The sequence below is a fragment of the Alternaria incomplexa genome (genome assembly GCF_024043165.1).
Source record: "Alternaria incomplexa strain BMP 0042 chromosome Unknown scaffold_1, whole genome shotgun sequence".
NCBI lineage: Eukaryota > Fungi > Ascomycota > Dothideomycetes > Pleosporales > Pleosporaceae > Alternaria > Alternaria incomplexa.
Window position 1 is genome coordinate 3,204,303 of NW_026249850.1, and position 25,424 is coordinate 3,229,726.

At 52.9% G+C, this 25,424-nt stretch overlaps 10 protein-coding genes across 10 annotated transcripts; 4 read left to right on the forward strand and 6 right to left on the reverse strand.

The window, feature by feature from the left end:
• Nucleotides 1–124: 124 nt before the first annotated feature.
• J4E90_001147 (uncharacterized protein) lies at nt 125–1,588 on the reverse strand (the record flags this gene model as incomplete). The annotated part of the gene is made up of 1 exon (XM_051430738.1): nt 125–1,588. One exon carries the CDS (start codon nt 1,586–1,588, stop codon nt 125–127), a length of 1,464 nt encoding a protein of 487 aa, XP_051296225.1.
• A 662-nt stretch (nt 1,589–2,250) lies between these two features.
• Nucleotides 2,251–3,544, reverse strand: J4E90_001148 (uncharacterized protein; the record flags this gene model as incomplete). The annotated part of the gene is made up of 5 exons (XM_051430739.1): nt 2,251–2,692; nt 2,747–2,878; nt 2,996–3,177; nt 3,231–3,335; nt 3,389–3,544. The coding sequence occupies 5 exons, from the start codon at nt 3,542–3,544 to the stop codon at nt 2,251–2,253; spliced, it is 1,017 nt and encodes a 338-aa protein (XP_051296226.1).
• A 1,080-nt stretch (nt 3,545–4,624) lies between these two features.
• J4E90_001149 (uncharacterized protein) lies at nt 4,625–5,584 on the forward strand (the record flags this gene model as incomplete). The annotated part of the gene is made up of 3 exons (XM_051430740.1): nt 4,625–4,691; nt 4,748–5,170; nt 5,226–5,584. The coding sequence occupies 3 exons, from the start codon at nt 4,625–4,627 to the stop codon at nt 5,582–5,584; spliced, it is 849 nt and encodes a 282-aa protein (XP_051296227.1).
• Nucleotides 5,585–6,486: 902 nt separating this feature from the next.
• On the reverse strand, nt 6,487–7,076 carry J4E90_001150 (uncharacterized protein; the record flags this gene model as incomplete). Its single annotated transcript, XM_051430741.1, has 4 exons — nt 6,487–6,564; nt 6,665–6,787; nt 6,836–6,923; nt 6,973–7,076. 4 exons carry the CDS (start codon nt 7,074–7,076, stop codon nt 6,487–6,489), a joined length of 393 nt encoding a protein of 130 aa, XP_051296228.1.
• A 1,628-nt stretch (nt 7,077–8,704) lies between these two features.
• J4E90_001151 (uncharacterized protein) lies at nt 8,705–10,257 on the reverse strand (the record flags this gene model as incomplete). The annotated part of the gene is made up of 3 exons (XM_051430742.1): nt 8,705–8,833; nt 8,882–9,734; nt 9,797–10,257. 3 exons carry the CDS (start codon nt 10,255–10,257, stop codon nt 8,705–8,707), a joined length of 1,443 nt encoding a protein of 480 aa, XP_051296229.1.
• Nucleotides 10,258–11,956: 1,699 nt separating this feature from the next.
• J4E90_001152 (uncharacterized protein) lies at nt 11,957–12,592 on the forward strand (the record flags this gene model as incomplete). Its single annotated transcript, XM_051430743.1, has 3 exons — nt 11,957–12,157; nt 12,231–12,498; nt 12,552–12,592. 3 exons carry the CDS (start codon nt 11,957–11,959, stop codon nt 12,590–12,592), a joined length of 510 nt encoding a protein of 169 aa, XP_051296230.1.
• A 625-nt stretch (nt 12,593–13,217) lies between these two features.
• On the forward strand, nt 13,218–14,853 carry J4E90_001153 (uncharacterized protein; the record flags this gene model as incomplete). The annotated part of the gene is made up of 2 exons (XM_051430744.1): nt 13,218–13,391; nt 13,450–14,853. The coding sequence occupies 2 exons, from the start codon at nt 13,218–13,220 to the stop codon at nt 14,851–14,853; spliced, it is 1,578 nt and encodes a 525-aa protein (XP_051296231.1).
• Nucleotides 14,854–15,832: 979 nt separating this feature from the next.
• J4E90_001154 (uncharacterized protein) lies at nt 15,833–19,002 on the forward strand (the record flags this gene model as incomplete). Its single annotated transcript, XM_051430745.1, has 4 exons — nt 15,833–16,113; nt 16,192–16,621; nt 16,670–17,812; nt 17,860–19,002. 4 exons carry the CDS (start codon nt 15,833–15,835, stop codon nt 19,000–19,002), a joined length of 2,997 nt encoding a protein of 998 aa, XP_051296232.1.
• Nucleotides 19,003–19,310: 308 nt separating this feature from the next.
• Nucleotides 19,311–19,859, reverse strand: J4E90_001155 (uncharacterized protein; the record flags this gene model as incomplete). Its single annotated transcript, XM_051430746.1, has 1 exon — nt 19,311–19,859. The coding sequence occupies one exon, from the start codon at nt 19,857–19,859 to the stop codon at nt 19,311–19,313; it is 549 nt and encodes a 182-aa protein (XP_051296233.1).
• A 3,491-nt stretch (nt 19,860–23,350) lies between these two features.
• J4E90_001156 (uncharacterized protein) lies at nt 23,351–24,127 on the reverse strand (the record flags this gene model as incomplete). Its single annotated transcript, XM_051430747.1, has 3 exons — nt 23,351–23,674; nt 23,725–23,955; nt 24,005–24,127. 3 exons carry the CDS (start codon nt 24,125–24,127, stop codon nt 23,351–23,353), a joined length of 678 nt encoding a protein of 225 aa, XP_051296234.1.
• Nucleotides 24,128–25,424: the final 1,297 nt, after the last annotated feature.

Consider the following 25,424-nt stretch of genomic DNA (forward strand, 5'->3'; position numbering starts at 1 on the left):
ATAATTGAGTGACTGTTCTGTGATTGGTCGCACATCCAGACGCGGAAAAGGGTATATATCTGCTAGCAAAAACGATCTCAAGTTTCCCGACATGGCGCGCATCGCATCACCAAGCCAAAGACATCTACATTTCCTTCGCGACGGCCTCCAGGGACTCCTTGAAGATGTTACAAGCCTGGTTCAACTCCTCCTCGCTGATGGTGAGTGGCGGAATAAACCTCAGCACGTCAAACACCGAAGTGCTGAGGAGAAGCATGTCTCGCTTGACGCATTCCTGCACAATCTTGGGTGCAATTTGTGGCTGGCTCTGAGCATGTTGCGCAGCAGTATTTGACGAGTCGCGTTGCAGTTCTGGGTTTGCAAACTGGACACCGACCATGAGACCCGATCCGCGAACATCTTCGATCAAGTTACCGGCCTTGGTGCCAGAAGCTTTGAGATCACGGAGGAACGAGAAGATCTGCTTGGAGCGCGCGGCGACATTGTCCAGGATCTTCTCCTCGTGGAATGCTTTGACTGTGGCTGTTGCGGCGGCGCATGCGACTGCGTTACCCGCATATGTGCCACCCATGGATCCTGGTTTTTGGAGATCCATAAGCTTCTTACTGCTCGCAATACCGGATAGAGGGAACCCGTTCGCAATGCCCTTTGCGAAGATGAGAATGTCTGGTCGTACGCCAGACTCCTGCACGAACCACATGTGTCCCGTGCGGCCCATACCAGACTGGACCTCGTCAGCGATGAAAAGGACGTTGTGCTCGTCGCAAATCTGCCTGACGCCGTGTAGGAACTCGGGTGGTGCCGGGACATAGCCTCCCTCGCCAAGAACGGGCTCCAGAATGATAGCTGCGGTATCTGCGGGAGACGTCTGCTGCTGCAGTGTAAGCTTCAATTGAAGCAGTGCCTGGCCCACGAGTTGCTCCTTCGGTGTGTCTGGAGACATGCCAAACTGGCTGTAGTATGGAAATGCTGACGCAAAGACGCCACCCATCAGAGGTCCATGACCTTCGCCGTAGATAGTTTTAGATCGCGTCATCGAGGCTGTCGCGTTCGTGCGGCCGTGGTATGAGCCCTGCATGACGATGATGTTCGGCTTCTTCGTCGCGGCACGGGCAAGTTTGACGGCTGCTTCAACGGCCTCTGCACCCGAATTCCAGAAGAAGACGGTATCGAGCGATTCGTGGGGAAGTATCGGAATCAGCTCTTTAAGAAGAGCGATCTGTGCGGAGCTGAAGCCAATGTTGACTTGGGCGTGTGTGATCTTGTTGCATTGTGCCGCTGCGGCAGCGCTGACTTTGGGGTGGCAGTGACCAAGGTTCACAACACCAATGCCGGCCGTCATGTCAAGCAGCTTGACGCCCTTGTCCGTGGTGATGAATGTGCCCTTTCCATCTTCAAATACATGGTTGGTGAGGCGGCCAATGCCCTTTGCAATGTGCTGTTCGCCAAATGCTGCTGTATCCATCTCGGAGGACGCTGGTCGTGTAGTAGAGAACGGTCGTCGAGGTGTTGGGGCGTGTCGCGGAAGAGTGGGTACGAGGTTGCGTGGAGCTGACAAGCAGCGTCTGGACATCGTGGCGGCCTTCATTATGTATCGTGGGGATTGTGCTACTGCTTTCGACTGCCGTGTAGGTCAAAGTGGTGGGGTTTCGGGTTGAGGCGGCCTGACGTAGCTAGCACGCTTATCGCCGAAACTAGACGCCCTACACGCGTTCTTATGACCTTCACGATCATTTGCGACGGCCAACAACTCACTCACTTCGCTTCTACTAACTTCTTTAGGTAATACAAGAGACCGTCTGCCAAGACTTCTTACTCAACGACAAATTATCTACACGCCCCACACGCCTGAGATATTGTCTAGTAATCGGCCTGCAGCTGTTGTTTGAGCAGAACTTTCCTGTTGCTAGGATAATACTGATGCCTCTATCGAGCCAGCGGCAAATACACAACCACACATAGCAACTACGCCGAGGTGCACTATCTGGGCGGACTACATAGGTCTACGGTTCCCGTTCGAACGTAGAACGTACGATCAACACAACCCATGAGCTTGGAAGACACCGAGATCTCTCTGGTCTAGCTGGTGGTTCAGATATGAACCTTCTCCGCAGCCGTCACACGTCTATCCTGCACTTTTCCACGCCGGCTCTGATAAGTGTACAAAGTATATCATGAGTCTACCGCGTTCGCTATCACTACCTAAGACTCGCGCTCATTTCACTATGTTCTCATCATAAGCAAACAGTCTCAGACGTTGCTTCCCTCCTTACGATCCCAAGCCATAGGCCCCGGGTCTCGAGGACCTCCAGCAATGACCGAAGTTACTGTGAACTTCGTCTCCTTTATGATATTCTTCTGAGAGTCTCCATCACTATTATCGGCCTCGTCGTTGTCGCCCAAGGTCTGGAAGGTGTCCATGGCTATCACGCGGGAGCGCGAGGTGGGCTGCCGATTGTTTATTCCAGATTGGTATGCTTGTCCGCCAGATGCAGCAGGAGTATTGGAGCCGGCAGATACCCTAATGCGCAGGGATAGGAGAGGGCGAAGAGGAGGTAGCGAACCGGCGATGAGGCCAATGCCGACTTCGGTCAAGGACCAGAAGCCGATTTTGCCCGTACTGTACATGAACTCGCCAGGGTCACTGTAGAGTGTGAGGTACTTGAGGCGGACGATGGTAGCACATGAGGCACTGAGTCAGGATCAGTTTTTGATATCATAGCATGAGGGATCGTCAAGGCCTTACAAAGAAGCGAGCGCAAGCATGACAGCAACTGAAGCTTTCACAGCTCCCTTCATCTGGACATTCCAAAGCAGAATAGCCGGCATGATCGAGAGACTAAAGTCCGCAGTGATCTCGATGGCCGAGTAGAACAGACTGACGTTGGTATTGAGCTGAAGGTTGCAGGTGCCATTAGATTCACCCCATAGCGTGTTGATCGGATGGCCGGCAAAACGTTAGCGACGATATTTCCTACTTGTGGAACAAGTCAACTCACAGATGTTTGCAATTCCTATGCAGAAGACTAAAGCAGCAACCATGGTAGCACCAATCAGCGCCCATAAAGCCCACGTGAAGAAGCGACGACCAACAGCGATGCGCAGAAGCGCTACTGCAACACTGATCTTGACGAACATGGCGCTGACTGCGTAGAAGTACTCTGCGATGTAAAAGAGCTGAACACAGTGAGTGCGGAGTCTATAGCATTTCGTAGATAGGGAGTATGTACCTTTGTTCCTTTGGATATTGTCACCGTGGGCAGCTCTCGTGCGAACTGTCCAGAGCCATAGTGACAACAGACGATGCAAAGAGCAGCTGTCACTGAGAAGAGAATCTGCAGCGAACTATCAGTTGGCTTATCCCATGCTGGTGGTGCTGGGTACTTACAGTTCCGACGAGCATGAAGTAGTCATCCATGCCCCACGCTTTCCTCCACATCCGTACCCCGACTCTCATAGAGAAGACGATCCAACTCAACACGAGCAATATGATTGCGCAGTACAACAACGCCACTCCATCTCTGGCCACTTCGACAGTCGGCATGTTCCTTGCGTAATGTAGACAACCGTATCAGAGATCGAGAAATGAAGCAAGCAGATGACGAACATGACACCGGTGGCAGCTCGCCGGATGACATATATTGGACGTTTCATCTCTACCACTGTATCACAGGAGAACCCCAATTTTCTGTCGACTCATGTCGTGGATCGTGAGCCGTGCAAACAGGGCCCTCGTGTTACGTCCTAAGGTCGCGGGCGCTAGACGTAAAGGGCTTCGTCTAGATCGGATCTAATGTGTCAACTACCCGCGGAGGATGCCCTCGGGAATAGTTTAGTGTATAGGACTGCCGCGTGGTCCGAATTGTTTACGTTTTCTCCGACACCTTGCCTGTGGAAGCGAGCATCAATGGAGCATGGTCCCACTCTGGGCTGCGGCGTCGTGAAGAGGAGCTACCCGCATCAAAGAAGCCTTATGCGTACCAGACTTGCTATCCATCTAAATCGTCGAAGTACCCGCGAGGCGTTGGTGACCCCTAGTGACCGGTACATGGGTGGCAGGTGTCGTGATTTTCTTCCCCTGTCGGGCCGTTGCTAGCTTAAGTGGGTCTTACAGCTGGTCCGCCCATGGACGCGGTTCCAACACCGGCCGGCGCCACGCTCAGACTGCCTGATTAGAAAATGTTCGTCCCAAGACGGCAGCAAAGTTAGGTGGTCACCTGGTTCAGGCGATTACCATCGCGCTTCGTATCTTGACTGATAGATGCTCAGTCGCGCGAGTGTGTTGCGATGTTGATTGAGCAGCTTCAAGGTCGCGGTTGGCTTGCCACGAGCGGAATCCTTCCCTGCGGATGAAAAAAACGGGCCCCGTACGAAGTCCCTCCCGAGCTCGCTGTGTTCCTTGTAAATCTCCGGCAGCTCCTCAGATTTCGTTTGAGATGATGTTTCTGGGCCCAGAACACGGGTAGCCTCACAATGCCAGCCCATGACTGTTCCAAATCAGTGCGCTCTTGCATGAGCTCGAGCTGATGCGCCGGGGCCCCGATTATGTCTGCATATTATCCTCTTCCTTTCTGTATTTTGCTGAAACTTCCATCTGTTTACTCTCACCATACCTAGCTCCGCCATGACATCGTTCCAAATCCAAGACTCTGACCTGACGGGCTTTCAGGGCAAAGTTGCCGTCATAACAGGTACCTTGATTCGGCCCAATCAACTTTCAGGTTCCAGAACACTGACAATGCCGTAGGTGGGTCGTCTGGTATTGGTCTCGCCACAGCAGAGCTACTGCTCTCTCTAGGCGCACTAGTTGTGACTGGTGATATTCAGGCACCACCGGCGTCTGTGGCTGACTGTCACTTCGTCCAAATCGACGTCAGGCGCTGGAGCGATCTAACGAAACTATTCAAGGCCGCGAAAGAAAAGCACGGTCGTGTTGACTTTGTGTTTGCGAATGCTGGAATTGGGCCACGCGCAAATTACTTGGCTCTCGAAGTCGATGAGAACGGTGACCCCAAGGAACCAAACGATGACACCTTGGACATCAATCTGGACAGTGTTGTCAGGACCGTGACACTCGCTACCCATTATCTGAAGGGCCAGGCCGAGGGGGGGTCTATTGTCATCATGGGGTCCAGCACCGGCTTGCATCCCGTCCGAGCAGTTGATTATTGTGAGTAACAAGTTCGTCGATCACGTTTGAATCTCCCACTAACAGCACGACTCAGCGACGGCCAAAGCGGGTGTTCTAGGCTTTGGTAGGAGTTTCGCGCTGTTGGTGAAGGCTGCCGGTCTGCCTATTCGCGTCAACACTCTCGCCCCTTCATGGACGGCAACTCAGGTCTTGCCCGATTTGAAAGGTTTGCTAGATGCGGTTTCGCACAACTGCCAGTCTACTTCAGTCGTTGCCCGAGCAGCGGCCTACTTGATGGTAGACAAGTCTCGTCACGGAGACCTCATCTTTGCCTGCGACGGAAAATACACAGAGATCGAGAAGGCTGTGCTTGCGCCAGCATATGCGACTATCAAGGGAGACGGATCAAGCGACGATGATGTCCTGGCGAAGGTCTTGGCGCTGGGTAGCTAGACATCCGACTGAATCAACGAGCAAATTCTGAAGTATTGAAAACGGATTTGACATGGATGATGTGAGTTGAACGATTGGAGAACCATAATCTGGAAGGGGGACGAACCCCTGCCAAGACTGTGACTGCTATACCCCTTCGGGTTAAATCGTCACTAATGATGTCATGCTGGCCAAAACCGAAATCACTTATTCCCGAGGTCTGCTGTGTTTCTGCTTAGGCATGAACTACTATTTGATGTGACCGTCACGAGCGATCCGAGTCTAAACACACTGACTGTAGTAATCGCCGTTGGCTTTGCACGTCGACCCACTCGCACAGCCTGTACATCCACTATAGGTTTTCCCGCCACACTGCCCATACTTCGCAACTTCGCATATGGGCGCAGCTGGTACTGTGGGCGTAGCAGATGCGCTGGTCATGATGGTAGTGGGGGAGGCTGTGGCTGTGGGTGCAGCGGTGGGTGCAGCAGACGGCGCGGGCGCAGAACCGCTTCCATCCCAAACAGCAGGGCCAGGGACAGGATAAGTGGTTGCTTGCTTGGCTTCAGGGGAGTCAATGTTGAAAGCAATGCCAGGCTCTGTTCCAGTGTAGGCGCCCGGGAAAGAAACGAGCGCTGATGCGGGAGGAGAGGCTGTACCCGATCCTGTCACGGTGAATTGAGCGCACTCGGGATAGACTGGAGAGTATCAGCTTGAGCATCGGTATGGCAATGTGAAAAATTGGCTCACATTGCGGGTTGTTCGCCTGATGTACAGCGATGAGCTCATGACGGATCAAGTAGTCACCTGCTGCAAGTGTAGCCGGGATAGTGACTGTGGCATAGAGAGTGTCGAGGATGGCATCACCTGCTGCAGAGGTAGAGGTACGAAGTCAGTGTTTGTCTCACATGCACTTCGTACCCTCACAACTTACCCCAGATGCCGGAGTTTTCAGTCCCGGATATGAGGCCTTGCTCATATATCTTAACTACATCGCGGTCCTGTTAGAGATGTAGTCCACTTAAGGGATGTGTACTTACACCACACTTTACCAGCTCCATCGAAGCCGTCACAAGATCCCGGACATTTGGCCATGTATACAAGAAGAGAAGTCGGCCTGTGAGTCCATTGCTTCCAGTGTGTCTTCAATTTGGCACCAGCGGCAATGGTGCCAGTCATGCCTGTACCGAGAGCGCCGTTATTGTTGCAGCGGATGTTGACTGTCTAGAATAAGTGAGCTTTTGGTTGATGTACGCTTTTGTAGGGTCGTACTGAGAGATCTTTGATGTACATGGGGTCGTAAGTCGAGTACTGTCGCTGAATGGACTTTTGACCTGAAGCTGAGTTGTACGGTGACCATCTTGGAATTGTCAGTACATGGGAAGAGTGCGTGTGAGAAGGTGATGTACCCTTGGTAGGTTGTGTCTCCTACAATATACTGATCGACTCCTCCATGAGCGGTCGCAGTTGCAACCAAGGAAGCAACCGCCGTCAATGCCGTGTAGAACTTCATTATGTTGTAGAGCAAACTAGAGGGACCGATATTAGATAACAAGTCGATGCGCAAAGATGGGCGGTGGTACAAGCAGAGAGTGCACCTTCTCATATACTTTCCGTTTGCCCCCGTAAGCCACACCGGCGCGTATCGCGTGAGAAAACCGGGTATTGTGTTGCCTCTACGACGCAAATCTCCACGCGTACCGTAGATTGATGTGTGATACTAGTCCATATGCTTGGTCCGTCACAGCCGCATGGCATCTCGACCTCTGGAGGAGTTTGTGCGACCGGGCCAGATCTGGGCAATACTGCATAATCCGATCAATGGGCCAATGGCGCGAAGAAGCACGCTCGACTTTTGTGGTAGTCTCAACGGAGCAGACAGCCGTTGGGGAATGCATAGATGAAGTGCGCAGGGATGTAAATAGCCGGAGGTCACATTTCGCGGGGAAAACGGTAGCGTGTACCCATGACTTGAATGCTTGGTATATGAGGTGTGGGTCATCTATAATTTAGGATGATCTTGATCACACATGGCCGCTGCTTGTTCGACCATAAGATATGAAGCTCAGAGCTTGAGTATCTCATCGGGTTCGTTAGCGACAACATCACAAGGGTTGTGAAAATGGGCTGCACGCGCAAAGTGTAGCAAAGACCTGGGTGTGAAAGTATTAGTATACGGTACTGATTTGAAGAGACGCTGGCTGGAGAGAAGAGCATACCTCGCTTATGCATGGGTGGTCAGAATACAACAGGTCACGGTAGGGTCTGCTGTATGTGATGATTCAAATGAATCGTGAGATGTACGGAGCGCCCGGTCAATATGGACCCATCGAATACGCTGAGCCGAACGAAAACCTGGTCGAGGGCCTTAGCCATATGTATAGCGTGTCAGCTCCAGGCTGGACCAGCTGGTTTGGCGGAACAGGAACTGTGAACAGTGGGCATGATTTCCCAACAGCATGTGTCGTCTACTCCGCTGGTAGGAGCAGACGAAAGGCCAGATCGGAGTGAGGGAAGGATTGTGGACCTAATCTGGTCGCCTGACAAGACGATAGAGTGTTCAATAGCGTGATGCATTGATGCCCACCGTCAGATAAGCATTCGCATCCCGCGGGACGCTATACTAAATATTGACGTCAGGATGGATAGATGAAATCTGATCCGAGCGCCAGGTCCGAAAGGGTTGCTCAAGCACATGGCAAGCGCCTAGATGTATCACAGCTGTTGCCCCGCCAGTGCTGAAGCTGGATTGTCAGTCGCTGTCTACGTATTAACAAAGTCGTGGACCAAAGTGTGAGAAGAAATTGATGATAGAGAGAATACTTTTACGCAATACCTAATTCCTGCACCCGTGATCGTGTGTTCCGAGCCACTCACATGTGCTCGACAGCCAAAAATGCAAGACAAAAACCAGAATGACAAAGGGCACGGGAGCTCGAGGTTAGAGGTACACAGACCTTGCCTTTCCCACTTCCCCGGTAGCCAGTAGATGCACGGCAACATAAATACTTTTTCGCAAGATGCCGAAGAGATGTGTGATATCATCAGCCAGACTCGGAGCTGCTGCAGATTGCGAATTCCCAACCAGGTGCTCATTCCCCATAGACCTCGTCTTTTGAACCAGGCATGCGCGAGATCGAACTACTGTAAGTAGCCTTTAGCGTTACGCTCTTGGAGCGTGACAAGGAGCTCGTAGAAGTCCTTCCTCCAGTCAACGCACTCAAGGTATTCCCACCAGAGACGAAGTGCAGGAGCCTCATCCATATCAGACTGCAATCGATCAGCTTTGAACTACTCATACAATTCAACATGACTTACCGCGTCGAACGCCTCAAGGATAGACTGCTTCTTGATCATAGCGGTCTTCATGTTGGCCTCACGCTCCCACTCACGAAGTTCTTCAACGTACTTGCGCACGTCTTTGGTCAGTTGCTTTGTGAGCACAACCTCCTCCTCAGAGTCAACAGTGGTTTCGTGATCCGGTGCAGCGAAGAGACGGCCGCTGTACTCCGGCTTGCGAAAGAAATGCTTCTTGAGTTCTTCGGTAACCCACTTCTCGCGCGTCGATGAGGTGAGCTCTTCAGCCCAGTACTCCTTGACGTATTGAGGTACTCTAGCCGTCATGGTGTCATAGTCCAGCTTATCCGACCAGCGTGTCTGCGAATAATTGCCGTAGTACATATAGCGCTTTCCGACGAGAACGAACATGGGCACATCCTCGTACGAGTTGGAGTCTTCGTCAAGTAGATCGCCGTATTCTTCTTCTGGGGCCTTGTTGAAGAAGGCAGTGAGCTTTGCACCGTGGTCGCCAGGCGCCTTGGGCAGGTAAGGTTCATTCTTCGGATCGAGCTGGTAGTATGTACGATTCTTCAGCATGCATGGACCCTTGCCTGAGACGAAACGCAGGCCAGGTGACCAGGAAGCTCCACCCAAAGTGTTGGCGAGGAAGTCAGGATGGAACGTGACGGTGGCGTTGCCTGTGGAAAGTTGACCGGAGAACGCGGGCAGGATTGTAAGATGGTAAGGCTTCCACGCTGCATCCAGAGAAACGCCTTCGATGGACAGGGCGGGATCTTGGACGGCAATTATTGGTGAAGCAGGTGGGCTTAAAGCAGATGTGGGGATCTGCTTGGAGACGACATCGACTTGATGGGTGTTGGTGGTGCGGGTACTTTGTCCTCGTCAGCTTCAAGTAACTCCAAAACTCGTCCATGCATCTAAGGATACACTCACACTTGGCCATTGGTAGACTCGAGCTTTTTACCTCGCAAATGCGGAGGCAGAGATGTCTTGACTGTACCGCTGCTGGTGTCGCTGGAAGTCCTGAGATGGGGAGGTGTACTGCTGTTCACCTTTTGTACGTCAGCACCACCTTTTACAGATCCCTGAACCTCTTCCTTAAGTTTCTCCAGCTCGATCCCGAACTCTACGGCGCTTTGGTGTGATTTCTGTACATCCACCTCTTGGAATGGGCCAACATGTACTGGCCAACCGCCCTTCTTGAGCTTGTCGACGGACAATGAGAGGCCATGGTACAACTCTTGGAGAGTGTCGATGTCTGCGCGTATCTTTGCATGCCCCTCTTCCAGGTTGAGAGTCCTTGCCTCCAAGTATGGAGAAGAAGGGGTGCTCACCTGGCTGGGCGCGCCGTGCCAAGAACCGGTTGGGGCGAAGTTGTTGGCCGCGGGATTCATCGTGTAGCTGATGTTACGGAACCGCTGCGAGTGTTGGCCGTGAAGGACTGGATCGCGATTAGACATTGTACTGCGAAAGTACTAGACTTCTCCAACCAGGATGACTTGTAGCTCTGGGGTACTCGGAGTTGTTGAGACTGCAGGAAATTGTCAGCTTGAGGTGGATCTAAGAGTAAGAGGCTCAAAGTCTTACCGTAAACCGATGTGCTATCGTTGTGAGATGGTGTGATCAAGTGAGACGTGCTGGAAGTTATATGCTGGGGACATATAATATAGAAAGGAATGGAGGAGGGACGGTTGGAAACCTCAGAAGACTTCTTTATATAGGCCACAGATGAGAGTCGTGGATCTGGGAAACAGAGGCGGTGGCATAGCGGCAGCTCTATGCTATCTCAGGTAAAAGAGATGAGGTTGCGGTGATGCCGGGGTGGTGGTGTCTGCAGACGAGAATGAGGTGAAGTTCATCCCATCGAAGATACCGGTAGGACATTCAAGCTTTGTGCCATTGCGTTGATTACGCAAGATCTTGGGAAGTGTTTGGCACTATACACATTCCTCACGGCGCTGGTGGGATGTCGCTGGGCACTAGGCATGCCACGCCTTACCGAGAATGTGGTTGCTGCTTTGCACTCAAGTGAAAGTTTATCGCAGGTTCTATCCAGGCCCAGAGTCGATGTGGGCGTTACTGGGCTCTCTAGGAGTTTGATGCTTGTCAAGCACGTATCATCTACCTATCCTTACAGTCAGACTATAGCACTAGCTTCGCGCCTCGACTGTGCTCAGAATTAACACGGATTTATCTCAAGTCTAATACCTACGCATTGGTCCCCGTTGGGTATCGAATTGAGCTAATCGTGAGAGGCGGGTACCTCGCTTCCGAGCTCTTCCCGACTCCGTCAACATCTTCTCTTTCCCCATGCTCTGGCATCCACTCGCAACGACGTCGGCAAAATTTCCTGGTTCTGTGGCCCTTCGCTTATCGTGGTTCCAGTCTGGCTCTTGGTACCCCGCGCTCACGAGGTCGACGACTACGCTGCAGAGATGCGCGTCCAAAGGCCCAATGACTACAAGTCTTACTTTCCGCCGAAGTGCTGCTAGATGTTGAAGTCGATGGGGCGCGCCAGAAACGCGCAGCTGCGAGGTCAACTGTGGGATCACCGCCCGAAGTCCGCTCTCTTCATATCAGGCGCAGACTCAGGCATCAATAGGCCTATGTGCAGCATCGAGTTGTATCTGCGAGTCGTGGGTCGGCGCACATGGACAAGTAGCTGGTTCCGACTCGGGGTGCACTACGCGCGTGACCGGGATGGTGAGGGGAAGCCGCGGAGCGACACGCGACATACGCGACACAGCGTGAGGCAGGCGACGGCACCAGGCATGCTTAACAATTCCCTCGGGGGATAGAGCGACAGTCTTGTTCAAAGACGAAGTATCATGGGACGAACATCTCGTCGAGATTGGGAGGAGCTCGCGGTAGATGGCCTAATGCAGGGGAAGGGAAAGGAGGACCCTGACCGAGAAGCGCGCCAACGTCATTGCGCGCTTGGGCCTTGGCCGTCATTTTGCTCTCCATCTCGCTGGCGACCAGCACTCGACCACTGCATGCTGACTTTGGCCAAACACGGACAGGCCCATCTACCTTCAGAGCAAGCGCCAGCACCGTTCCTTCTCTGTCAAAACCCGCCATTGGTCCTCCAGCATGCCGCCCAAACGCACCCAAGCCCACGACGAGGCGCACACGTCGCTCAAGGACAAACTACAGAACCTCCAGGGCTCGAACGCGCGGGGCGGTCGTCGCAACGGTGGTGCCGGCGCCCTAAACGGCAGCAGCCTGAAGGAAGTGGACAATGCCTCTACCAACAGTGGCCAGACGTCGACCGATCTCAGTTCGTCAGGAAACGTTCGTCGCGCCCTCACTCTTTCCCCCTCACACGCCTGCGCCTTCCATTGCTAACACGCCCTCGTCGCAACAGATCAAATGGTCATCGCAAGACCCCTCCGTTCTCCAGGGCTACCGTAGAGCCTACCGACTCGATTGCCCGTCAAGCTTCAAGAACCCGCTCAGCCACGTCGTATTGAGCCAGGGCATTGGGCGCATGTCTCCCACCATGGCGCGACCAAAGGGCAAACGACGTGTTCAGAAGGACCAGCTGGGTATGGCGGTCAAGAAAAGCTTCAACTCCCAGGCTGTGACAGAGAGCGACGTGATTGTCGACTGGCTCTACAAGTCGAAACACCAGGGTACGCATTGCGAGCATACTCCGATACCGTGACTAGGCTAATTCATAACACAGACAAGGAGTTCCGCGTGCGCTTCGCACCCCAAAGGAAGTGACTGGGTCACTCGCGCCTATACATCGCTGCATTTCCGACTTTCTTCGACGATACCCCTCTTTGGCACGATAGCCACCACTTTTTTTTACACACGACATGCAAGCATTGAACAGGAGTTTGGGATACTGGGCATTAATGAACAGGGAAGGGTTACGCATCACGGCTTGGTTTGACCGCGTGGGTCGGTCTGATGTCCACAAACGACCCCGAGCATGGAACATACAGAGATAAAGGATGATCGGCAATGAGCATTTGATAATACCAGGAATCGGACTGGGTGTAGCGGATGCGCCTCGGTGCGTCGAGTCCATAGCATGTCTGCCTGTCATGTGCGTTCCGCATGGCGAACAAGGGCAAATGGCAGAGCTAGTGTCAGGATATGCAAGCATCAGCCAGAATAAATACATCCGTTCGTTTATCTATGCGGGCGCTTTGCTAAACCGTAGTCGCGTCATAGTAAACTCTCGAAGCTTCGACGCGCTCTTTGCCGAGGGCAGCCAATGAACTTGCGTCACCGGCCCGTGCCCGCAAAAAGTTGTCGATTGTCGGATTATACACCACAGGTCGAAGCCCATAGCGAAAAGCAGTATCAAGACAGTCATTACTCACCTCCGCACCGTTTCAGGATGAGCTTCGCTGGTCCCATGCCGCTCAAGGCGGTGGCTCCCGTGCGCATCGCCGGCTCGAGGTCCTTCGCCAAATGTCAACGACGATGTATAGCGACGCAGGCCTCGCAAACACAATCGCGGAGACCGTCAATCGCACAGAGGCAACAACCGCACAATGCGCAGTCAATACGAGTACGTAGCATCTGGTTTCCCGTTGTTCCGAGTTGAGTTACTAACACAGCATGCACAGTTCTTCCACGCCTCTCCCCCGTCCTTCGCCATGGCCGACCCGTATCAAACCCTCGGAGTCGGTAAGAACGCATCCGCCGCGGACATAAAGAAGGCCTACTATGGTATGGCCAAGAAGTACCACCCCGATACGAACAAAGACGCCGGTGCGAAAGAGAAGTTTGCCGCCGCACAATCCGCATACGAAATCCTCTCAGACGCCGAAAAGAAGAAGGCCTTTGACTCCTATGGCGCCGGTGCTTTCGATGCGAATGGCGGCTTCAACCCTGGGGCTAGCGCTGGAGGCCCGGGAGGAAACCCGTTCGGAGGAGGAGGCTTCGGTGGGTTTGGCGGCTTCGGCGGCGCCCAGGGTGCGGGCGGATTCCAGGACATTAATTTCGAAGATCTGTTCGGAGCTTTCACAGGTGGACGACGAGGAAGAGGCGGAGGCGGGAGAAGGAATCCGTTTGAAGAAGAGATCATGGTTGGCGACAACATCGAAGTACAGACAAACATCTCGTTCTTGGACGCGGCCAAGGGTGTCAAGAAGGACATACACATTACCCCCATGGCAGAGTGCGGGACATGTAGTGGCAGTGGCTTGAAGCAGGGTGCCAAGAGAGCAGAGTGTAAGAGCTGTGGGGGTACTGGACAGAGGGTAACGAGCATGGGCGGCTTCCATATGAGCGCAACTTGCTCATCCTGCGGTGGATCTGGATTTGCGATACCCCGGGGCTCGTCTTGTGGCACTTGTGGCGGCGATGGAGCAGTCAAGGAGCGCAAGACCATCACCATTGACATCCCTGGTGGTGTAGAAGACGGTATGCGGTTGCGCGTTAACGGCGAGGGAGACGCACCACTCACGGGCCATGCCATGTCTTCTGGCACCATCCGCGGCCAGAGAGGAGATCTTTACGTCCTCATTCGCGTAGCAGCTGACTCGAAGTTCAAGCGCAATGGTTCGGACATTCTTCATACAGCCACCATCCCCTTCACAACTGCTGTACTGGGAGGAGAGATCAGGGTTCCCACCCTCGAAGGCGAAGTCAAGGTCAAGGTCCCCACTGGATCTGGAACTGGTGACCGCGTCACCTTGTCTGGCATGGGCATGAAGGTACTCTCCGGCCGACGAGGCGCCAAGGGCGATTTGCGCGTTGAGTTCAAGGTCAACATGCCGAAGTATCTCAGCGTCAACCAGCGGACCATTCTCGAGATGCTGGCAGACGAGATGGGAGACAACAACGCGCAACGCGTCATCAACCCTGGAAAGATGAAGGAGCAACATGGCAACAGTGTTGGGAACGATCACTCGAATGAGGGCTTTTTGAAGAGCGCATGGCATAACCTGACTGGGCAACATAAGCACCTGGACCCAGAGGAAAGGCGTAAGGCGGAAGAAGACGAGAAGAAGCGAGGATCTGGCTGAGCCTACGTTCATGATATGAGGACACGTTGTATAATAAGGCGGGCGTACGGGACGACTCATGCGACTCATGTTATCATGTTTGCAGCAAGACGATTGAGAGCATTCAAGGCGCATATGGAGACTGGTTGAGCATGATGTATAGAAGTATTTGTATTTGGCCTCTCGACTCAGGCTTGTAGAATATCACGCTGTTTATGACGCACGAAAAGAAGCCCAAGATGTTTGCGAATTGAGGCACTCGCTAGCTTCTCCTACCCAATATCGCGGGCGCGTAACCAAGGCGAGACTCTCGGCCTCCTTGCATGGTCATTGGCCGGCGCGAGCCGCACAGCTGGGGTCGGCTTGAACGTCTCGCTGAATTTCCGCGACGGTGTGACGAGCTTGAAGAGTCACACATCGATAGCGGTCTGGCTCGCGTGGCGTGCTGGAGGTGTGATAGGCGAGCGTGGATGAGGAAGTCGCGGCTCTGGTGTTGCTTATGCATGTGCCTGCGTCTTCCCCACCAACATCACTCGCACCCTCCGAGCTCACCGACGACACCAAACATCGTCTGCATTGTTACCACCTGGGCATTTAAGCTTTCGCTGTGCCGCATCACAATCGTTCCCAGGACTCGGATTGACTAGATCGTGCCCCATGCGGCTGCTCACCCGCCAACGATTGACTACGTGAACGAGCTACCCGACCAACGCATCGTCCCGCTGTGCATGTACACTCTCGCGACGTCATCCGCTGCGTGAATGCTCTGCTACTTCGCGAGCAAAGCATCGACATATCCATCCCAGAGTACTAGACACGCGCATTTGCAGCTACTGTTCTAGCGCGCCATCCGAGGCCCACGACAGCCCACTTCCCACGTTGTCGCCTACGCCATTGTCGCCGATCACCACACCCGCGAGCCCAAGAGCCTCCCCTCGCGGCGATACCTCTACAGAAAGCGCGCCCAGCGGCGGCCTCCCCAGCGCACCCTTCGCCCACCATGACGACGCAGATACCCATGATCTCGGTGCCCATGAAGCAGACCAGCGAGATCGACTGGATAGCCCCGCTGAAGCAGTACATACGCGCCACGTATGGCGACGACCCAGAGCGCTACTCGGAGGAGTGTGGCACGCTGAATCGCTTGCGTCAGGATATGAGAGGCGCTGGCAAGGACAGTGCAGCAGGCCGGGATCTGCTCTACAGATACTACGGGCAGCTGGAACTGCTCGACCTGAGGTTTCCGGTGGATGAGAACCACATCAAAATAAGTTTCACATGGTACGTTGGCAAACGGGAAGGAGCACCGGAGAAGCAGACGGATTAGGCAAGAGTACGCCCAAGACTAACCAGCGTCAGGTTCGACGCCTTTACACACAAACCAACCTCTCAGTACTCCCTCGCATACGAAAAGGCCAGCATCATCTTCAACATCTCAGCCGTCCTATCTTGCCACGCCGCCCACCAGAACCGCCACGAAGATGTTGGGCTCAAAACCTCGTACCATTCGTTCCAGGCCTCCGCCGGCATGTTCACCTACATCAACGAGAACTTCCTGCACGCCCCCTCGACCGATCTCAGTCGCGAGACTGTCAAGACTTTGATCGCCATCATGCTGGCACAGGCGCAAGAAGTCTTTCTGGAGAAGCAGATTGCGGACGGCAAGAAGGTCGGCTTGCTGGCAAAACTTGCCAGTCAGGCCGCTTTTCTGTACACACAGGCAACCGAAGGGGCGCAGGAAAACGTTACAAACGCTGTGTTCGAAAAGGTCTGGCTATTGGTTTGCCAGGTGAGAATATCACAGCATTATTTGCTATCAAAACTAACGGTCGCGCAGATCAAATCGCACCACATGGCTTCGCTAGCCCAGTACTATCAAGCTCTGGCTGACGATGACGCCAACATTCACGGCGCAGCCATCTGCAGGCTACAAGTCGCCGAAGCGCATGCCAAAGACGCCAATCGAGCAGCCCACAGCTTCCCCAACAACGCGCCAGCCAACTCGAACCTAACTTCAGAGACTGGAGGCATACTCGCAGAGATGACGAAGAAACACCTAACCAACGTTCAGGAAAAGCTGCTAGAGTTTGGCAAAGACAACGACTTCATCTATCACCAAGGCATTCCGAATGAAGCGGCCTTGACACCAGTGCCCAAGATGCCTGCGGCCAAGGCGATACCCGTCAGCGAGTTATACCAGGGTCAGGACATTCAGAGAATCATCGGGCCAGATATCTTTCAAAAGATTGTACCTCTAGCCGTCACTGAATCGGCTAGTCTGTACGACGAAGAGAAGGCCAAGCTTATACGGGCTGAGAGCGAGCGTGTCGAGGTCGCCAACGACGAGATGGCCGCTAGTCTCGACTATCTCAAGCTACCTGACAGTCTCAATGTGCTGCGAGGAGGTATGGACCAAGATATGATGGTGGATAACGACTTTCGAAAGTGGTGCGAAGAGCTCGCTGGGCATCAATCATTTGGCCCTGCGTTCGAACAACTGGAAAGGGACAAGACCGAGATAATGAACTCTCTTGATGCCAGTATGAAGCAATTAGACATGGAAGAGAGTGTCTGCGAGAAGATGAGGTCCAAGTACGGATCCGAGTGGACACAGCAACCTAGCTCGCGGTTAACCTCGACATTACGAAACGATATCAGAAACTATCGAGGGGCAGTTCAAGAGGCGAGCACCAGCGACGCACAGCTATACAACACGTTTAGGCAATGTGAGGCCGACTTTGACGAGATGCGTTCAGCTGGTGAGACAGATGAAGCCGATGTGTTATATTCCCGGGCTATGGTCAAGGCAGGCGCAAGCAAGGGCAAAAGCCCTAGGCCAATGGAAGGCAACCTTATCGATGATGACATTGACGAGGGTCCGTCAGTCACCGATCAAATAGCAGCCGTCGAGGATATCCTACGGAAGCTGAATCTTGTAAAGAAGGAGAGGACGCAGATACTGAAGGATCTCAAAGACAAGGTACATGGCCGTCGACTTCCCCTCATAACGTATACTGACTGAAACAGGTTCACTCTGACGACATCTCTAACGTACTCATCCTCAACAAAAAAGCCATTGCGAATCAGGAGTCGCAATTGTTCAAAGCTGAGCTGGAGAAGTTCAGACCACATCAAAATCGTATACTGCAAGCCAATCATAAACAAGCTTCGTTCCTGAAAGAGCTGACCCGGACTTACTCCGATCTGCTGAAAGACAAGCGTGTGCGATCTGAGCAGAGCAAATACGAAGCCTTCTCGCGGCAGCGAAACACAGTTATGACGAAGTATCGCAGAGTGTATCAAAGTTTCAATGACCTCGTCGCTGGCTTAATGCGCGCCCAAAGCTTCTACACGGAGATGAAAGACACCGTGCTAAGTCTGCAGAAGAATGTTGAGACGTTCGTTAACAACAGGCGGAGTGAAGGCGGACAGCTACTGTCGAAGATTGAAGAGCGAAACAAGACACAGGGTGCAGACCAGGAACAACAACGGATGAAAGACCTTATGGAGAGAATGTCCTTGGAGCCTTCGGGTTCGCCGGTATCACAAGGTGGAGGTCGCAAGAAGAGCATACCACCACCACTGTCTTCTACACCGGGCTACCCATCAAGTTCGGGGGCTGGCCATCCTGCTTATAACCCCGCGGCTTCACCACCAGTCACACCGCGCTACCCGATGACCACAGGCCCAGGGCAGCAATACATGTCGCCACAGCAGTCCTATGGTCAACCGTCGAACGGCTACAACCAGCAACCACCTCCGCGTCGAGAGAGCTACCAACAACAATACCCTACACATCAGTCCCAGAACTCTCAGGGCTCCTCGGCTTACAATCCCGCGGTTCACAACCAATACAACCCGGTCTCCCCACCGGCACATCAACAATTCTTCTCCCCGCCACCTGCACAGCATCAGCAGCATCAGCCATGGGGTCAACCCCCTCCAAACCAGCAACAACAATGGGGTGGTACACCTCAGAACAATCTACCACAGGGTTATGTTCCACCGCCACCTCCCCCGGGACCGCCACCGAGTCACAATCAGCAAGATTACAGTCACTTTAGCCAAGGAGGGTATCCGAATGGACCTGGCGGATATGCGAACCAGCAGAGGCCAGCGCAAGGACAGAATGGCAATGACCCATGGGCAGGGTTAAGTGGCTGGAAATAAGGAACATGTAAAGCGAGAGAGAGCCTTGTCTTGGCGCAGGTCATTTTCGATTGTTTGACAGTCTCGCTGCGCAGAGTTGGAGTTAGTTTACAGGTTCAGTTCATTCGGCAAGGTCTTCTGAATAGCGGACAGTGGATAACAATTGTGTACTGCCAAGGCAGGTGTAGATAGTTGGAAACATCAGACATGCACAATCAGCTTTTGGCATAATTCCACACTGAGACGAAGTCTCGCAATCAATGCTCTGGGTATACTTAGCTCTTTTGCGTGTGCTACTGTGCCTTCACCGCGTGTTGCAGCTTGACAAGCTATTCGCCCACAAAGTCATACACCATTCTCACCCTCAGCTCCTCGCCTTTGTTGTTGCTGACCTTCACACGCCTCGTATGTCTCCTCTCTCCATCAACGACCTCGAAGCCCCAAAGATGACTGGCCTCCCACTCGCCCTCCTTTTTCCCTTCTGCGTGGATCAGTTCCCCTTCGCTATCTCCTTCAATCCAGTCACCCTCGCCCTCACCAACTATGCCCGTCTGCCGCCCCTCTTCAACGCTGACCCATTGACTTCTTCCGGCTACCTCACCGAAGAAACCGTCCTTGTTGGTGCGCCACTCGTAGTCCAACGTGTACTCTTCGGTCGTACCGGGGATTTTTCCGCTTGTGATTGACTGCGCCATCTTGATGTGTTGGTTGTCGGGCTGGCTTATGTTCAGATGGATGGATGCTGCGGTGGCTGTCTTGCGGACTAGGACGTTGACGCCTTGCAGTGCGAGGACTGAGGCAAAGTCATCGGAGCAGGCTTTGTTTAGTTGCCATTTGCCGGAAAGGGACTGTAGAGATTTTTTGGGGGGCGCAGCCATGGTGTGTGATACTCAAGATGGATGATGGGTTCTGAGATGTTCCTCATCGCAGTGAGATGGTCGACTTCGGAAGATGATGCGACGCGCCATTATGGTGTGGGATGGTGTCGTCACCACCTGCATTGCCTAGATTCAGTCTCTTCTAAAACTACTCACCTCGTTTGTTGCGTGTCGACCTGTCTGCTGTGCAGATTCGTTTCTACGAAAGACCGTTGCAGTTGAGAGGTGTGGATCCCAGTACGTTGGTATATTGGTGGCGTGTCGAGTTGCACTTCCTTCCCCCATGCGGAGATAACCGCCTCCGCTTCTAGTAAAGCTTCTTTCCGCGGCTCTGGTCATCCCTCTCGCACGACAATATCACCACCAACACAATAAAGCGCGCGCCATCGGGTCTGAGACATTTCACCAGCGAACAAATATGACGAAGACGGCCTATTCCAGGATTACCCTGCGTTGCTCCCAACCTTGATGGGCCAGTGTCACAGCAAAAGTGCCCTTGACATCATCTCGGACAATGCGGCATCAGCAAACTCTTCGTAAATGGTCATGCCCGTTACATCGCCCCTTGTTAGAGGGCATACGTACGAGGGAGGGATAAAGGTTGCGAGGTATAGTCGCACTAAAAGTGGCTTTGAGCGGCGATCGTTACCAGGCTAAACGCTGTTGGACGCACAGCGCTGCGGCTGAACACTGACGAGCGAGTTGGCCCTACCACCTACCCACATTGACATCACACCAACAGGCATCATGCAGCGAGGCGCAGGAATACTTATACAGCTTCCAACGCGTCAATTATCGTGGGGCCATCCACCGGCAACTGCATCTTAATCCCGCATATTCAAATCTACATATATATCTTTCCAATAGTCGTTGTCTAGCCTTCGACTTCGTCAGTAAACATGTTGTTCACTTCAACCACAATCCTCGCTACGGCCTTCTGCTCGCTGGCGTCCGCGCTACCTACGTCGAACACAGTTCCTCGGGCGGGCGGCCCTGCGATTGTACCTATTCCCTCGACCTGCACCGTCACCGACCCTCTGCCCACTGGGTCAAATGCATCTTACATACCGTCGCCGGCTGCCCACGACGACATCCTCTACAGCTCCTACTACCCTTCCTACTCGTCGAATACAACCGCCATGGCACAGCAGTGCCTTCAACAATGTTACGGCTACGGATACCACACAGAGTGCAAGACATCATACTGGGCAGAGAACGTGGTAGTACCGGCAGGGTACTATGGCACAGCTGGCGGACAACTAGAGACGGCCTGTTTGATGTTCAGCAGAGCCTTGACCAGCGACGACTTCGTCGCTGCGCCAGAAGGCCAAGGTACCGGCGCGACGGCCGGTAACATTGCTTGCTGAAAGCATCACCTATGACGACGGAAGTTTGTTTCCACCAAGGCCTGTCGATTAATGAGAAACGATCTGAAACATGACACTTGGGGATTGGCGTTACGTCACGGGATAAACATGAGGACATCGATGCGGAGACGGTTTCACATTTCTACTAGGGAGGGCAACTAATTAATGATCTTAGACTACTACGTAATAATCCTCACACTGTTCGCTCACATCAAGATACCCCCCCAAGGCTGTGATGTCACTCCGTGGTTCCTAACGTTCACCGACTACTAGAGATTAAGTACTACAGAGGAAAGATTCAGTATGGTTCGTTGACAACTTGACCTATGTGGTTAGTCTCTGGATACGATTACCCACTGGTCGCTTCCTCTTTCGGCGAAACCATGAAGTAGCTCATCGATGTGGTCGCTTTGGGAAAGAACGCTTCCGAGCTAACATCTGTTGACAGCATCCGCGTATGCGCCAAAGCTGGTACGCCAATACTAGCAGACCCCCAACACCGGAAGCTGTTCTGGACATCAAGTTTGCCGATGTCGTCATTCCCATCCTCAAATTAGCGAGGTGGTATCGTGCGGCAGAACAGTTATTTTTGGGGTGATAACGGTGCAGCGTGATTTCCCGTCGTGCAGGAATTCGAGTGCCGCAATATTCAAGCTTCGCGGGATTGTTCAGTACAAGCTAAGGACTCAATAGATACGAGCTGCTAGTCCACGGTTGCCTCGTCTATTCTTACCTTTTCGCTATTACCGTGTTGCCTGGACATGGCAACATGCAAGGCGCAATTGTGGGTGGGGCAAGAGCGATGTGGGAGGGCGAGCGGCGGCGACTTTGGGTTTGGCGTGATGCGCCTTCATCTGTCGCGTGTGAGGGCTTGCATTTACGAGGTCACGCTCGCGTCGCGCTTTGGGTGCATCGCTTGACATTTGCTCTGTGTCATACGCTGGAAGCGCATATCGTTGAAGTCGCGAGCTGGACTTGGCATGGTAAAGTACAGCGACGTCCCAGGATTATGGTAGTGGGTGGTCAAGGTTAATGGGGCGATATCCTTGCCGGCAACATTTGCTTGGTGAGTGACAATCGAGAAACGCCCTTGGGTTCTACATGATGATTGACTAAATGGTGCAAAGACTTACTGCAACATCTTATCCCTCTAGAAACCAAATTGTAAGAAGTTGGTGGTTTTGGGGGCGACTGCGATACACGTGCGTAGGCGTTCACCGAGATCGAACACCCGGGTACCCTTTCCGCCACGCCTGATCTAGCCCCATAACATTATAAACGAGAGACCTCTTCTTCAACCTCAAACTTCAAGATGCACATCTGATGGCCATATCAGGAAGTTCTTAACCCGCAAATAGGACAAAACTCTCAGTGCCGTCAAATACGTAGCATGTCCAAATCTAGCATACGGCCACTTCACTGCGGCCATGAAGTGAGACGACTGGGTACCGTCGGGCCCTAGCTTTCCATCCTTCGGGCTATCTGCCACAGCTGACTTTCCCACGATCAACCCCCGGGTGCCACAGTGAGATTTTGGGGCTGGTAAGAGATGAGCATACTCCGATCGGAGTTTCTGCGACGTTCATTGGCGGCATTGCGGAGATGTATAGGTAATTTGGCTGATGCTGACGGGCCGGCTTCCTATATCGGCATTTCAGTGCTTCAATTCGGAACTATGGGGAGCGATTTGGGGCTGTTGTCAATCACAGGAAGCAAGTATCCGGACGATCGTATTCACGTACGCTCGCCTATGGCCAGGAATGGGAATCACGCAGGTCCTGAAGGGGCTCAAAGCGCGTAGGCGAAGTCCATCTTACAGTATGGTGGGTACAATTCCGTATTAGGTACTATCTACGATAGATTGGCCGTAGCTTCGTGGGTCTTGACCATGTAGCGAAGGCTAGTATCAACCAGTGGTGATCTTCATACCCCGCGTTGGAAAATAGTTCAGAAATTCTTGGTGAATAGGGTTTTGCAGACGAAAAAGTAAATGTAGCTGAAAGACACCTGTAGGCTAGTGCCCAATGAACGCTGGCTTGAACGCAAAAGCAAAATGTGTATAGACAAGAAGCGAAGTTGAAAAGAAGAAAACGCAGTGCCCGAGCATCTTTAGCCAACGAAATGCTAGGATATCTCTGTCTTCACGGGTACCGTACCCTTGAATTCCCCATGTAGTATATCCAGGAGCTTGCGGAGGGTATCCGAGTTGCTCCCTCGCCTGCGCGTGACTGTACCCTCATCATCCTCACCCTCCGCGTCGTCGTCCTGTGTAAGAAGCTCGATGGTCTTTCGAAGCTTTTCGTAGGCCGCGTTAAGCTCCGTATGCGATACTTCGAGCTTAGTGTATCTTTCGTTCAAGACCGCAAGCTGCGCTTCAAGATCTCGGGCGTGCTTCTCTTTCCGCTCTCGAAACGCACGTTGAGCGGCACGATTTTGAGCCCTTCGTCGCTGTACAAATGTTAGCCTTAGGTTTTGTTTGTGCGATATAGGATACATACCCCTGAGGTAGTGTGTGTTCGTTCGGTTGGCGCGGGCGTAGGCATAGTCCCGAACGTAGATTCAGCGTGCTGCAGTGGTCGAGGACTGCAGTATGGACTGTCGTGATCGGATCCGAAATCGGAGGGTGTCATTGGCATGGGGTATGATCCAAACTGCATAGGTTCATCGACGATGTGAGGGTAGTAAGCTTGGTGAATAGGTGCAGGAAATTGGTCGTATGTAGATGAGACCTTGAGCAAGTCAGTTTTGTAAACTAGGGGAGTTCAACATAAGACTCACAGGCGATCCGCTTAGACTCGGAACTTTGGAGAGATCGGGAGGCATTTCGAATACGGCTGGCTGATGTGTTGGGGCAATGTAGTTTCCCTGTGCCATCCAGTAATCGAATGAGTGAGAATCCATTGTGTGTGATTTGCGATTGCAGATAAGTGATGACGAGAAAGTTGGTAAGTCTTTGCGCAAGGCAGAATGGTGTATAGGAATGAGCGATTGTTCTTCTTGTGATTAAGACTTGTGTTGGAAGCCGCTGCTGAGATAATGTGCAAGTGTCGTGTCAGTTCAAGTTGAGATACGTGTGTGGTGGAGATGGCTTACACAACGGTGGGCAAGCTGAGATCTTATACACTGTGCGGACGTCGCGCATGTCTCCTTCGGAACCGCGTCGAGTCACATGAGATGGCGGCCAGTGGCTTGAGCAGGGATATCTGACCATGCAATTATGCCCGCGAACAACCCCAACGGCCATGGTGGACCCTGAAGATGTGGCTTTCAGCGGAATACGTGCAGAAGATAGCTTGAATCGCATGCTCATACAGCTGCTACCGGCACACGCGTCCGAAGCACGGCCCACCAGTGCAGCAAGCACACCAGTTGTTGTTATTCTCGTCTTCGAGTGGTTCCCAGAGTTACACCAGCCATGGCCGCGAGACAGGGGTCTGCATGGAGGCGTGCGCTTTACTCTTTCAAGTCTTTGATAAAAAGATTAGTACGCATGCTGAACTAGCTGCAACAATTTGCAGCCAACCAAAACCACGGTATCAAAGTAGTTCGCTGTCGCATTTGGTGACAGTCAGAGAGGTGCCTGGTCTTGTCTTCAAAAAAAACCACCCCATTTGAGGGTTATCGTCCCGCACAAGATGCATGGTAGGGCTGGATCTCCAGAAGCTCGGCAGTCCTTGGCTGTGATGAGGTATCTTGAACGATCAATCGAACAACATCCGTAGTGAGGGGCTCACATACCTCAACGCAGACGCTCTGTATTGCGCTGAGTCTAAGGAACTTGTCTACATGACGACGTCAGAGCGATGCACTGACCCAAAACTACGTTCAGCTGGGCTGTTGAGCCTTCGCTTCCACTGCGAGCCTTGGGCCGAAGTTCGGTCGTAGTGAAGTGTCGTTCGCGCTAACTGGGAACGATGTAAAGTGCATGCAATTCTGTCACCGCTCTTCCTCGCTCGCTGCGAGAATACCGACACAGGGGCTATATTGGCTACCACCGCTATAACCCGCTACCATGTGTATTGCGCCCTTCTGGCGAGAACAACCATGTCAGGCCTTAGCGCATTCGGATGCGCTACGACATTCAGGTGCGACTATGGAAAAGAAATGGCTATCGTGTGCTTCGCTAGCTTGATACACAAGAGCAGAGCGTGAAATGGGCTCCTTCACATGTCTTGTCGTGCATTCGAAGGAAAGCAGG